Source organism: Coturnix japonica, chromosome 1 (genome assembly GCF_054131305.1).
Source record: "Coturnix japonica strain WE chromosome 1, WE-NBRP24, whole genome shotgun sequence".
Taxonomy (NCBI): domain Eukaryota; kingdom Metazoa; phylum Chordata; class Aves; order Galliformes; family Phasianidae; genus Coturnix; species Coturnix japonica.
Genome location: NC_140663.1, coordinates 109,451,779 through 109,466,858, shown reverse-complemented (window position 1 = coordinate 109,466,858; position 15,080 = coordinate 109,451,779). Strand labels below are relative to the sequence as shown.

General features: G+C 35.7%; 1 protein-coding gene across 7 annotated transcripts in view; it reads left to right on the top strand.

Moving 5' to 3' along the window:
* CNKSR2 (connector enhancer of kinase suppressor of Ras 2) overlaps positions 1-15,080 on the top strand; it is a 198,711-nt gene that overhangs the window by 72,052 nt on the left and 111,579 nt on the right. For all 7 annotated transcript variants that reach the window (XM_015885366.3, XM_032440929.2, XM_015885347.3 and 4 more), the window contains exon 6: positions 8,487-8,606. In XM_015885366.3, coding sequence (XP_015740852.2) covers positions 8,487-8,606 — 120 coding nt within the window. The remainder of the gene's footprint in view (positions 1-8,486; positions 8,607-15,080) is intronic.

Genomic DNA, 15,080 nt, shown 5'->3' with positions numbered 1-15,080 from the left:
CTTTTCAATTTTGTTTATTTATTCTAAACAGAAGTTGCAAGAATGTGTATTTGAGGAAAAAAAAAAATCTGCTTTAATTTTCAACCATAGAATTCAGGTGTGTTAAACCAACTTTAAAGACTTGTATATTTCTTAAAATTATTTTCACTCACTGCAAATTCATTTGTAGAAGCACTTGGTCTCCATGCAATAAGTATAAAACCATATGGGAATAATATGCTGGATTTTGCTCATTATAAGATTTCTCCTTCTGAAATATTCATGACGACAGAGAAATGCTTCATATTTCTATCACTTTGAATTTCTCAATATGTTTTTTCTGAGTTAACTTTTGCTCAGCAATCCACGTAACAAATAAATAAATAGATGGTAGAAATTGTAATAATTTATTAATGTCAGCACAAAATAAATATCAGCAGAAAATAATGCCAACAAAATTAGATGGCAATATAAAATATTAACTTTAAACAACAGGATAAAATATAGTTGGACAAAATATGAAGTAATAAGCCATGGGTTGTTGTTTTCTTTAAAATTGGAAATTGCCATTTTGTATCCAGAATCTTAATATTAATTCAACCTGAGATGACAAAGTGCATGGAAAACTGCTCAGCTTAAAAAAGGTATCAATTCTGTTGACTTGGCGAGTTAAGGTAACGTTTGCAAAAGTCAGAATGGAGCTCTAAAGTCTTTCAAAAATAATTTGTTTCTTTCCAGCAGTTCAACACTGTATGATAGAAGTATGTAGTTCAGTTTAATCAGCGTGAAGCAGTGTAGTATTAAAGTGAGAGTGAGGCAAGAAGGACTAATTATAGAAAGCAGAAGAGGTGTTCTTGTCAGATTAATAAGTTTTTACTGAATTTTCAGCTTAATTTTCTGAAGATTATGCTGCTTTTCTTGAAAAGGTACAGCTTTTTAAGCTGGAAAACTGTAGAAATTGAAACTGGAAAATGCATTTCTGCTACGCGATTGAACATTAACTTCAAACTCAAGGCTTGAACCAGTGATTCAGCACCTGGTAGAAGGCAGAGCCAACCCAGGAGAATTCAGCTGCATACAATGCACATAAGTGACCAGAAGGGGTGAAGCCAGGATCCACCTCTTTCCCAGACCTCATTTAAGTGTTGGCAGAGGAGACAAGTGTATCTTGCTGGAGATCTCCGCTTATCTAAGTCCTTCTAAGAGCAAACAGCCTTTTTTCTTTTGTTTCTGCATCCACAGCTGCTGCACTTGGTCTTATCCTCATTTGCTGTAGCCTAAGGCTTTGCCACCCCACCATTATTGCTGTTCTTTCCATTGTGTTACAGTGTTAGAAGGTGTTTTTGAAAAACATGAGCTATTTAAATTATTTTCCTTTTAGTTACTAAACTGAAAAAAGAAAGAACAAGTAATGGATCAGGATGTTCTCTTTTTGTTAAAAATCTTGTAGAGAAACCTCAGTGCTAATAACTCAATCCTTCCCACTGAATTTGAGTATTTGTTATAGAGCTATAATTGACTAAGAATGCATTGTCAAAGGTATCATTTTGATAGTCTGATTAAAGAAAAAAAGAAAAAAGTAACCACCCACTTCCCTTCAAGATTCTATACCTTGCACACAGGCTCAGCAAAACTCACTCATTCTGCATCCAAATTAAGATGGAGGTCATTAAACTTTGTGTATCTGTAAATACACTACATCCAGACTAGGCCTGGATGGTTCTAAGATTGCTGCAAGTACTGCAGCATTCCCTATGGTTCCAGAAATGTTTTGATCCTATATTAATTGATAAATAATTATTCTGTGTGTCTTAATCATATTAGTTAGACTTCATTCTGAATGCTCACGTTGCATTCTCAGTAATGCTCTCATTACATTTTCACTCTTCATCTTAGTGAGATGTAGTTAAGATTTGGTTTTTGTTTTTGTTTTTTCCCTGAAATATTAAACTTAACATCAGAAATATGTTTTTTTTTCTGACTTTTGCCCTGAATTTCCATGTGTCATTGCCATCCCACTCATCATTTGAATGATGCAGATATGATTGCTTGTGGAAGAGGCTGGTTCTTTTCTTGCCCTCAGCTCTGGGAATGTGTTTAAACCAGGATGCTTCCATACTGCTACTATTTGGCAGGATAAATTTAAGCTTGGGAACAAATAGAAGTCTATTCGCTTCACCAGAAATATTTGATGACTGTAGATTTCCTGAGTGAACAGATAATGGGTGATTGGCTTGCTGAGGAAGAAAGCCTGTGGAGGTTTTTCAAGCTAGCCATGTCCATAGCTACCCCCACCGTACAGCAGAAGATGTCTATAATTTTGCTGGTCTGGAGTGAATTAGCCACAGAGAATCAAAAAAGATGCAAGTACAATTTAGTCACCTTTTTGTCCTCATCCTCTTAGCTGAAAGGAGTAATTGTAAGAAAATGGTGAGAAGTCAGTGTACTACAGTCCAAAAAAAATAAGTAGAGACAAAGTGTGGTTTTCAAGTAGTTATCTACAAAGTGGAGGAAAACATTTCTCCTTGAATTTCTGCCACACAATTAAATGCTTTTTAGTGATATTTTTCATCCTCTCTTGAATCCTTTAGCTTTGCACATAGAGACTGTGTTGTAGCTGTAGTATGCAATTATAAGTTTGTTACTGAATCAAGAGGAGAATTTATTACTAATGTTAAGTGATGAGTTATTGCAAAAGAGAACTGAAGCCGTTACTGTAAGGCTTATAGTGAGAATAGGGGCTGTGTAACAAAAGGGGGAAACATAATCATCTGCTGATTTTTCTCAGTTTTTTTGGCTTTGCTAAAATGTTTTCCTTTGTTCAGATGTCTTACATGCTGAAAGCTAAGTGCAGCTTGAGAAAGGTGAGGCATTTCTTAATTCCTGCTGATATTTACAGGAGCAAATGGATGTTCATTTTCCTCTGCATCTTGCTGTATCTATTAGCTGCTCATCATTTTTAGGTTTGTTTCTCCAAAAGTATAAATGTAGCACAGTGACATGTGGAAATTCTTTCTTAAAAAGTTTTCCATAGTGGATTCCTCTGTGTATCAGAGAACACCTGCTCCTCTCTTTTTTTTTCTGGAATATGTCTGTGTGAATTGCTTAAAGGTGTTTATATTTTGGCTTAACCACTGTATCTACATTACTCACATGAAGCTGTCTCCTAGAACTGTATTTATTAATTGAGGAAGTTACCTCTTTTGTCTTCAATACAAGTGATAGAAGTTGTACCTGTGTTTTGACAGTGATAATGAGTGGCAGGCATACTAACATAATCTTTAATATTCAATTGTTCCCTCTTCAGTATTCAAGTGGGATATCTGAGTTGCTGACTGACTGAGTTTGGAAGGGATCTCTGGGTCCATCTGGACCAACCCCTGCTTAAGCAGTGACACTCAGAGCAGAGTGTCAGGACTACGTCCTCAGGTGTCTTCCAATCTCTAAAGAGAAGATTCTGCAGACTCTAGGCAGTCTTTACCAGTGCTTCATCACTTGTACAGCACAGGAGTGCTGCTTGGTATTCAGAGGGTCCATCCTGCTCCCTCTGGATGGCAGCAAGATTCTGTATCTTCTGTAAGTTTCTAAGATGCAGTTTCCCCCTTTTTTTCTCACTCATTACCTCTTGCTGAGAAGCATGTTTTCTCTGCTGGAGTCAGAAAGAGGCAAATAGAAAAGAACTAGGTTCACTTGGGTAACATAATTCTCTTTTATCCTTCCAAAGTATTAATAGGATGTCCAACCCAAGGCTGAAGAGCAGCTATAGCCCCCAAATTAATTTAGTGCATTTACAAATCTGTTGGCTTCTGAAGTAATGTGTTTTTAAGTCATACTGTGGTAGGGAATCAGCAGTTACAAAAGTATTATCTAGTGTTCTGGTCCTCTTAACAATATCTTCATAATCAGAAATTTAGTTTTCTGAAGAAGCAAAAGGTAACTAACTCTCTAGAGAAAAGATGAGTGGTGCTGACATCAGATTTTAATGCATCATAAATGCATGCTTGTGATATGGCTTGTGCTGAAGTGCTAACTTCAAAAGTGTTGCATGATATGTAACAAACTGAGCAACAAATGAATGCTGTTGATACGCTTGTCTTCTACTCGAATTAATTCAGTAGCATATATGAAAATAATATGTTAGCCCATTTCTTTCTATCAAAGAATATATCACTAATAAAAAACTAAGCATTTCCCTCACCTACAGAATTTGGTCCATTTCTATTTGCCAAAGTGAATGCTGCACTGAAGTCGCGGAAGCTTCGTGAAAATTTAGGAAAGCATTGGATGTAACTGTAGATTTAGAAAGAGAAGTTGCTCAAGTTGAGCTCCCAAATAGTCTGTAGAAAAAACCTGATGAGCTGCTGTGGAGCAGTTAGGAAATGTGCTGTAGAGAAGTCAAAGGTGATTTACTTGGGAACTTTCTAAGTACAGTAACTCGTTGTCTTCATTAAATTAATATTATTCCTGTGCCATGGCAGCTTCTTTGCAATGGAAGTTCCCAACTCTGTAGATAGTTTAAGATAAGCAGGGGCATCTTGTCATTTTCCATGAAGAGGTCAATGAACTCCTAACTGGAATGGAGAACACTCCTGATGTTTCTTCTATATATGGTGTTATTCTAATCAGTACATTAAAAAACCTTGGCCAATGAAGTTAACAATAGTAATTTAGGCAGGAACCAGACTGCCACTACAGTCAGACCTGCAATTATTCTTTTTCCTGGTTAGTGCAAAATTTTGTTATAGAAACAGTATATGTACTGTTTGAATGTATCCCTGAGCCACCTGAGCTTAGATACATTTGTCGGGCTGAAAAGAAAAACAAAGCCAACAACAAACCAACCAAAAGCAAAATAAAACTAACCATAAATGAGATCTTTCTCAAAGTAAGCACAAGGAAAAATGCACAGTTTTGGCAGTATCATCCTCTGGCCACGTTTTCAGTGATAGCCCCTGTACCTTCTCTTTCAGTGAGGAGATGACAGCTACCGCACACAAGTGTACCCTTTGCTGTCCTTTTTCTGTGCATGCTGAGTTCTGGTAAAGTTGCCCTTCGCAGAAGCTCAGTAGACCCTCGATCTTGCTTGCAGTCTAACTCTAGATGCAGACTGTTTAATCAAATAATAGTAGTTAGGAGCAACTTGTGAGATTCCTTGGGAATTATAACGTTGGCAGACTTATGCTTTCAGAAGAAAATGAGTTGCTGGATATTTGCTTGTGGGTTGTTGGGCAGAACCCAAACCCATTTTCTATATTTTTTTTTCTTACTTAGGTCTATACTTTTGTTGGAGCAAGAAAACAGAAAATATATACTACTCTGAAATCTGTTGAGCAGCTTAATTAAAAACAAATCAGGCTCACTCCTTTATTGCTACGCAAATATGTGTGAAATGCAGGAAGTCTAGGGAATATGAATATGTCAGTTTATTATGTAATAGCAGTGAGCTTAAATTCAGAATCCTGCAATAAACATCATTCTTTCTCCAAGGGAAAGGAAGCTTCTCAGAAGCAAACAAAACATATTTTAATGAAATTAGGTTTCTGGATGAAGCTATTTCATAATTGTTAAGCAAGTAATATTGTGATTAGGTCTTATTATGTTGAGTGACTCTTCCTTGAGAAACTGTCTTTATGGACTATCAATTGATGGCATATTGTTTTACTGAATCGCACATGTCCATTAGTAGTGTTCTTTTAGAAGAAAAAGATTTAATTCTATTGAAACTTTCAGAAACTGAAAGAAGTAGTTCAGGAGCTTATTCTCTTTTCTTTTTTTTTTTTTTAATTTTTATTTTTTGTACTTTCAATTTTATTTATTTATTATTATTATTTTGCTATTTCTATTCACCACTAATATATGATACAAATATATGGTAATAAACCCGGTAACATTTAATGTATTTATAGAGGTTCTCTGTCTTCAGCCCTGGCAAGAGGTCTAGATATTTATGAAGCAGGAAAGATTTTTTTTTTAAAATGCCACAGAGTTTTGCCCCTTATCTATCTATTTATTTATTTATTTATTTTTTCCTAGAAAGCCAGTTATATAGCATTCACATATGCTGAAGGCGAGCTTAAATTTCAGAAAGGTCATAGAACTGAAGTCTTCATCTGAAAGCACATCCTCTAACTCCACAGTCCCCATTAGAGACTTTGCTGTGGCTCATTTATTGTGCCTCTAATGTGCCTGATACCATCCTATTGGACAGCAGAATGAATGTCTATGGTGGAAAAAAGAGTCATAGAATCACAGAATGTGAGGGATTGGAAGAGACCTTGAAAGATCATCTAGTCCAATCCTCCTGACAGAACAGGAACATGTGGATCAGGTCATGCAAGAATGCATCCAGGTGGGCTTTGAATGTCTCCAGAGATGGAGACCCCACAACCTCTCTGGGCAGCCTGTTCCAGTGTTCTTTCACTTTTACTGTGAAGAAGTTTTGTCTCATATTTATGTGGAACCTTCTGTGTTCCAGCTTTCATACATTGTTCCTTTTCCTATCATTGGATTTCACTGAGAAGAGCCTGGCTTCAGCCTCCTTACGCTTACCCTTTACATATTTATAAACATTAATGAGGTCACAAGATTTTAAATAAAATACCTTTAAGGAATGCTAGAAGTGCATTGCAGATATGTTTTTAAATCACAGTAACTTGGTGATTTCTGCATCTAGTATTCCTGAAGCTTCTTTTGTCAAATATTCGCACCACCCAATTTGCATCCAAACTCCATAAGCTTAGTAGTTTTTAAAGCGATTAATAGGAAGAATGGGTAGTGAAAGCAAGTCTAAAGGTATATGAAAAGTTCAGTTTTAATTGGCAAAAAATAGTTTATAGTGTAGGACTCTTCTTTTTGCCTGTGAGGGACTGAGTCCTCTAAATTTCCAAAAGGGATTTTTCAGTGTTTTTAATTGCAGTCACAAAGGACTTGAAAATGTACATAACATACAAGTATTGTATTTAAAAACAACAAAAGCCAACAACAAAAAACCTTAAGTTTTCATTTGTTACAGAATTTTATATCATTTTTACCTTTTGGTAAATTTCAGCTCAAACCAGTTTTCTTTAATCCAAAAAGCCTTAAAAAATGAATGTTGTGGTCAAGTTGATAACTACCACTTTTTAAATTTTCTCTAGTTCTGGTAAAGCACCAAACCTTGAATTTCATTTTTCATTAATGATGCTCAGACATGAAATACAAAGCAGAAGTAATTTGTGTGTGATTATGTGTATGTCTGTGCTTGAAAGTAATATTATCTCTGGAAGAAAGTCACATTGGTAATCTAAGTTTTATTATGTTTTCCATCTGATTTTAATTATTCATTTTTCATATTATTGCTGAATAAAATAATCCATCTATACAATATACAAAATTTCCAGCTGGTTGTCAAGTTTGAGGAGAAAACTTCAATGTGTTGGTCTCCAACAGGATTAAGTTTCCACTGTCACTGCATTTTTATTTTTTCACTTAAACTTTTTCACTTTCTGCATAAGGGGTTTGCAGAGATTATATCCAGTTTTATATCCCATTTCTATAGCACTGCTGTAGATGCCTGTACCTTAAAAAGTATGCTTTGCAGCCTTGGAGAAGTAGTCGGTGCAGTAGTTGGGTTTCAGTCATTTGAAGAGATAGGCTGAATTTAGTCTTTTGAAGTTAAGAGCAATTAAGCAGCCTCTTCACTGGTTTTGCTGATACCCACAGTTATGGGACCAGAAGAATGTTCTAATCCCCAAATTCTCTGACAAAACACGCTGAAACCTGAACTGAGAAACTGGTTTTGGTTGCTGAAATGGGATTCCACTGAAAACACTGGAGTTCTCAAAATTGCTTGCTTACAGAAACATGTGAGAATGCTAACAAATAATTTATCACAACTTCCCTGCCTCTGACAAGAGGGAGTTAGAGATGAGAAAATAGAAAGTACCCATTTGTGAGGGCTCCAGCCCTTTTAGAATCTTTTGTTGTTGTTGTTCTGTCTTGCTGTAAGGAGGTTGCCAAGGATAACAGGTTTAAGAATTATCCCATCATGAAGCAGTTATTTAGTGTAATCTTCGTGCCTGCAGTAAATCATGTAAATCATACTTGGCACCAGAAGAACATGAGAAATTCAGTCCAAAGTCAATTAGCATGTTTTATGAGTACAAAATAAACTTTGGTGTTAATGGGAGTTGCCCATCGTTGTTAAGAGCCTGATTGTCATCTGTGCTGAATGTCTTCACTTTCAACTGAAATTAATGGAGCCTGGGGCACTTAATGTCTTTGCAAAATATACGAGGCTTGGAGTTCTCCATGCAGCCTGTCTGCCTGGGCACAGCACAAATATATTCACCTCACTGTAGGAGGGCATGGGAGCAGCCCATATGATCCCTTTGTCTTTACTGAGAATTTTTGCCTCTATTTCTTCCTTGATCTGATGTACTTTAAGAATGTGATATTTCAAGTTGTAGGTTGATATTTAAATGTTATAAATGGTATATTTATTATGGCATTTTATTTTTTCTTCTTAGTGTAAAACTCTCTCTGGCGTCTGTGACCACATCATCTCGCTCTCTTCTGATCCCCTGGTTTCCCAGTCGGCCCATCTTGAAGTGATCCAGCTTACAAACATCAAGCCAAGTGAAGGGCTGGTAAGAAGTACGCAGTTAATCAAACACATCATCCAGGATAAGAAAGTGATTTTTTTTTTTTTTTTTTTTTTTTTTTTAAGAATTTGTATATGTGGAAATGAACAGGACTTTTTAGACTTCTTTTTCATGTCTGAAAATAGTTTGATTTCTTGTGCAGCTGGGCTAGTAGGGAAGCGCTTTGTATGGCTGACCAATGTATGTGAAAATTTAGTGAAGAAGAAATGAATGAGGAATTCTTGCCATTTATACCAACTTCTAAAAAATGGTTCATATTGATGTAGCATCTTTAAGTCTGAAGGGATTTAAATTACTAAGATCAGCTCAACCAAGAAGTTTGTGTGGGCTTATGCACAAAAACTGTCAAATTCTGGAATATGCCTCATAGCATCTCAGGGATATAAAGCTGTTTTGTGAGTTAGTACTGCTGAGAAGTAGCTTATTGAATTTTATAGCAAGAACTCTGCACACTTAATCAGGTGGTTGTAAAGGCTCATTGCAGCCAGCCTGTGTTTGCTGTTCAAGAGTTGACTGCTGATCTTTTGTTTGCTCTATCCAAAACTGTGTGAAGAACACAACAGATAACAATTGTAGCTTTACTGTTTTACATCACTACTAATATCTCTTCCCACAATCCTTGGAGAAAGCATGTGATTAAAGAACAGTAAACCATTTTCTGCCTAATGAAAAAACTTCTGCAGCTTAAGCCCAAATTTATTCTTTTTCCGTTTACTTAAATGAGAGAAATCAATGCTGCGCTCTTCTCTGCAGTAGGTGTCTAAGTTATCTGGATGGTGTAGTTCTGGAGAATATTCTAGCTTCTTGGTTTGTTGATTAAGGTTTGGGGTGTTTTTCATTTCTTTCTTAATTTTTCTTTTTTTTTCTTTTTCTTTTTGATTTTGCTATGCCAAGGATAATTACACGTAGATTAATTATACTCAAGCTAATTTTCTACTCTTCCAGTAAACTGCTATTACAGTATAAGTAAAAAAACACCTTTGGATAAGTACATACTGCCCCATACTGTTTTTCTTGTCTACTGTTTGTTTTCTACTCCACCTCTGGCTTCCTTTTTCTTTCTGAATGCATTTCAGACTGTACCTTCAGGATTTCAGCTTTCTACAGACTCTCTTCTCTCTCTTTTCTCCTCTAATTTTCTCACTCTTCTGCCAGCTCACTGCAGTCAACCTTTCTAAATCTCCTGCTGTAATGAAGAAATGTTTTTCCTCTTTCTCTCAGCCACCTCTTTTGGAGTTCTGCCCAATTTTGTCTTAGCTTTTCCTTATTTCTTTACTGTTCTGCCTTGTGACTGTGTTGTTTGTTTGTTTGTTTTTTCTTATTTAAGCCTTTTAGTATGGTAGTGATATCCCCAGTTAGTGAAAAATGATAAGACCTCTATTTTACATAAAAAAGGACATGTTTCATGGGTCTGTTCCAGCTTGCTAGATGATGAAATAGATAATCTCTTCCCCCTCTGTTTTCTACCCTCTGTCTGTCTTGTCTGTTTAAACTGGAAGTTCCTTAGGTACCATTTTTCTTTGTTTTTTTTTTTTAGTAAATGTTTGCGATCAAATTATGGAGTGTACAAACTTTAGGAGGACACAATCCTGCTTCAATAGAGTGAACTTTTTTTCCCCTTTATGTTTCCCTATATGCGGCTCTTCTCTTGACCTGTATTGTGCTGGCTTCTTTAGACTGTGAGCTCTCCAGAGCAGGAACCAAGAACTACGTATTTTGCACCAAAAAGGCATATTGTACCTATTTATATATTGTTACAGTCTTACTAACTGATCATCTTTGTCAGGTTGTTCTTGATGCTTTGTACAAAAGCTTTGTTTCTAGGCTGCTGAGATTTTATTTACTTATTTAACTAATATCTTTCAATTAAGATTGAGTGCTCTGTGTATCATTTTAAGAAGTAAAGCTGGAGTCTGGAGTTTTAATAGTGTTTGTGCGTCACAAGCAGGATGAATGTGAAGCTCAATAACTTCAGGACCTTCCTCCAGGACTCACGACATGGTGGTGAAAAATGGATTATTGCCGACTTCTATGTTTTGGACTCACGTGACAGTTCTGTGCTGGCCTTACTGCTCACTTAAATACATTCTTCTATAAAGATAGAAAGACTTCAAGGATAAAGCAAAAGGGCATGGATGGCTGTTGACTTGGAAGATGTTTTGTCATTTAGCATAAATGGCATAAAAAAAATAATCTTGAATTTAATATCTAAGAAGAGGAAATGGATCAGGGAAAGAAAAAGAAAAGAAGAGAAAGAAATGTAAAATTTGGAATACAATGCTATTTCACTCAGTCATATGGCAAATATAAGATGGATTAGAGAAAATCATTGGAGCTTTTACAACATAAAAGAGATAGCAATGCTATCAGTATGTTTTAATCAACATGCAATTCTTTTACTATATCTGAACTGTTTTTGTGGAAATGTAATTATCAGAAGGAAGAAGTAAATTTGCTGCATACAATGTTTTATTAAAATTAGAAAACAGTTATCAGAAAATGAACTAAATAATCTGGGAAGGATATTCTTTGGATGTTATACAGAGAAATTCTGGTGTACTGGATAAAAAGCTTGGGTGAAACATGGGTGAGTTTTGATTTTGCTTTTTATCTTTTTATTTCTTTTCTTCTTCTTTATCCCAAGTCTGCCCATGTGGATGACTGCATACGTGCTCACGAATGAGTGTTGCTGCAGAAAGAGATGTGTCCTGCAGTGGCTGTGAAGCGAGAGTGAGCAGGGATCCGTCAGAGTAGAGAACTCTTCTAAAAGTTGTTCTATCTGTATCACTAAGTAGAATCCAGTTTTGTGTGTTTTTCCTGTATTGATACTATCTAAGCTAGCCAGTCTTGTTTCTTTCTATAATATCATTGCCAGGAAACAGACTTAAAAATATTAGTTTGACTAAAACCAAGTTTGTTTAGAAAAGAAACAATACTACACAACTACTGTTTGACAAAATGCAGGATATAGATAGCGCTTTTCTTCAGAAGGTTTTTCTTCAACAGTGGTTCTTTATATATATATACATATATATATATATATAAAAAATACAGTAATATATTTAATTATATATATATATATGTATATATATATATATAATACAGAACAATACTGGAGAAGTGTGGTATGCAATAGTTTCAATTTCTCCTGTTTCTATTTGATTTTCTGTCTAGTCAGTTAATGTATGTGATAGGAAACCTAATTAGTTCTGTGATATGACTTCGAGTTCAAGCTATTCACCTAACTTGCTATATTCAGAAATGCAAAGGTGAATATACTAGAATATTAGACAGATTGTTCTTGGTTCCCCTTTGCTTGCTAAAGCAAACACGAAATAGATCTTCTATGAGAAAATGCACTCATGAAATAGAAGTTATAGGTAGAGAAAGATAGCTGGTTAAAGTGCTGGTGGATGTCTAGTTAGGAAGTATTTTTCAGGAATCTAATGTACTACTAATTCCTGATATGTCTCTTATTTGCCTGGAAATATTGGAGGATATAGGCAAATAAAAAGCTGTGAATGGGGTTATGAGAACAGTTGGACTTTGGTTTTCACTAATCCTACCTGAGCTCTAAGACTGAGCTGAGACACTCAAGTTTACTTTTGAGCTGTGTTTTGCACTTCTGGAGTACATTCGTGGCTAAAGAGGCAAATGCAGCTTCAGGGGACTGCATCAAGATGTCATCATGGAGAAAGTAAAAACTCAAATATTACATGAAAAGATGGAATTTCTATCTTCTTATATTTTCCACCCAATATTGACTAAATTAACTGCATAGCAGATTCTAGTCTCGCATTTTATTTTTTTAAGTCTTAAGATTGATTTTTGAAGCCTTAACTAAATAATAGTTCATACTAAGTTAAAATGTATTAATTGGTTTGAAATTAGATTTCTGCCTATAACTGATTATAACAATCTGTGATGCAATGAAACGCAAGTTACCTTGTCTTTAATTTAGGAATTTGTTTGTTCTTCTTTATTCCCAGGGTGGTTACTGTAGTTATCTTAGTCGTATTAAATGCATTACTTTTCCTTTTATAAGAATCCCTTAGGTTAAATAATTTAATAGGATCTTTGGCATTAACTTTGGGTATATAATCTATGTATCTGCCAGTTTGTTTTAGTGGAAGCAATGGTACACACTGATTACAAAGAGTCTTGATGATACTATGCAGCCACAAGAAGGCAGGGAGGAAAAATTGTAAATGATTTTTGTATTCTTTCCATTTCAGATGAAACAATCTCTTTTCTGTACTTTTTCTGATACATGTGTCACTTAAAGCCAGCAGTAGGGGAATGTGTGCGAAAGGGTAGCTCATCTTCCGTTGCATTGCATAGGAAATGGCAAAATGTTACATATCCCCATTTAAGAGCTGTTTTATAAACAGACTGGTGTTGGCTCTTTCAAATGATGTGGTATAGTATCAGTGTAACATTTCTTCTTAACTTTGCATGTGTGGAATTCACTTGTTTATTACAGCTTTCTTCTCTTCTGATGTGCACAGTGTCTTGATCTTACCCTTTATAGAAAAAATGCAGAACAATTTTCTCCTCTTTTGCTTCCTGAAGTTCTTTTAGATTTTTAGGAAAGATTGTGTTAGATGCCAAGTTCACTACTCCACGGTAGCGTACTTTATCATCTTTCAGAATAATGCACAAAATTGAACATGAAGTTGCCATTAAGTGTGAGACTTTATCCTGCTTTCATCTTGATGTTTGACTTGAAAGCAGTAACTTATTGTCAGTAAAAACAAAACTGTGACTTCCTTCGGATATTGCTCTGTGTGAACCTGACTTATAATTCCTGCCAGTACTCTTGCCATGTTGCAGGGTGTCTGGTCAGGTCACTTAGACCCAATCTTAAGAGTGATTCTATGCTGGTTTTTTTTGGTTTGGGGTAGGGATTAAAAATGTAAAAAAACAACCAAACAATAACAAAACAAAACAAAACAAAAAAAAAACCTAAGCCACCCCACACCTCAAAAACAACTTATCTCAGCCTCTTATATGACTCATTAGTCGGTCTTCAAAATGTGTATATATTAGTGTTTCCCTACCTCACAGGGGTGTTGTGAGGATATCTGTATAAGAAATGTGTGTACTGTGTTTGATATGACTGATTTAAGCAGGAAACCATGTGCATGGAGACAATGAGTGGAGTGTTATTTAAGGTGGATAGAGGACCTAGAAGGTGAAGGATAATGCTAAGGGGGTTCCTATCTGCTTGAGAAAACAAGTTGTTGCTCTCTGCTCTTCCAGCTGTGCCAACCCAATATGACAACTAGATTTGATGTCATTATTGCCACATAAAAACATAAAGGCAGGAAAAAACTGCTAAGATCCTCTAATCCAACCATCTACCTGCTACCAATGCTACTCACTAAATCATGTCCTTCCAAGGGACATGATTTATTCCATCTACATTTGTTGAACACCTCCAAGGATAGTGACTTAACCGCCTCCCTTGGCAGAATGTTCCAGTAAGCACTCTTTCAGGGATGAAGTTTTTCCTAATATTGTGCAGAGCAAGAATAAAAGTTAGTTTTGAGCCCTTCCTCCTGAGAAACACATTTTATTTATTTATTTATTTATTTCCTTCTGGTTGTGATGTCAACACTTTAAGTAGGGAATATTTCCTCTTTCCCACTATCAAAATGTTTGTGAATTCTGGTCACGAATTAGATTAGTTCAAATGGATATGTCATCTTTGTCTCTTTACCGTGTGTCACTGGTAGATGCATTCCATTCATCAACTAGTACCAGGTTTCTTTGTAGTGCCCTGATTAAGAGGAGAAAAAGATGGTGGAGCTAATGTTTACTTGAGTGCTCAGTATTTATTTGCTTTCTCTTAAATAGATAGGGCAAGGGAACTTCCTCAGAAATCGCTAAATGTGCAGTGTATGTCATTTATCTCTCCTTTTTCTTTTTTTAAATTATTTTAGAGGTTGCTATCCAAATGTTCTAATTTTAACTTGATGAAAAAATGGATTTGAGGTACTGTCCCAGAGTACCCATGTAGGAAATTGTAACTGTTCACAAGCTATCCCTTTGTTTCCATAGTTTATGAAAGAAGTGGCAACACTAACAAAGTTGATGTTTAAGTTGTCATAATTTAGTTTTATAGTTGAACTTCTCACTGAGATGAGTAAAATAGTCAAAAAGTCTTAGATCCAGCATGCTTCACAGCATTTGTTACCAATTGGAAAGGTATGTTTGCATGGACTGAACTCCAGTCTTCTGTGGCTTCCAAAGGAAAAGAAAGTTGTGAAATACTTATGGACATGACTGTGGTAATTTTAGACCGCTTTTGCATATTAGGGCCAGAATCACTTGGACTGTTCTTCTCTTTGTGTATCAAAGAGACCTGTCCTACCCATTCAAGTTCCTTGTGAAAGTCCACAAAATTTGGGGGAAAAAATGTCTTTTAGAGTTATGTTTGGGTGGTGATCATTTGTG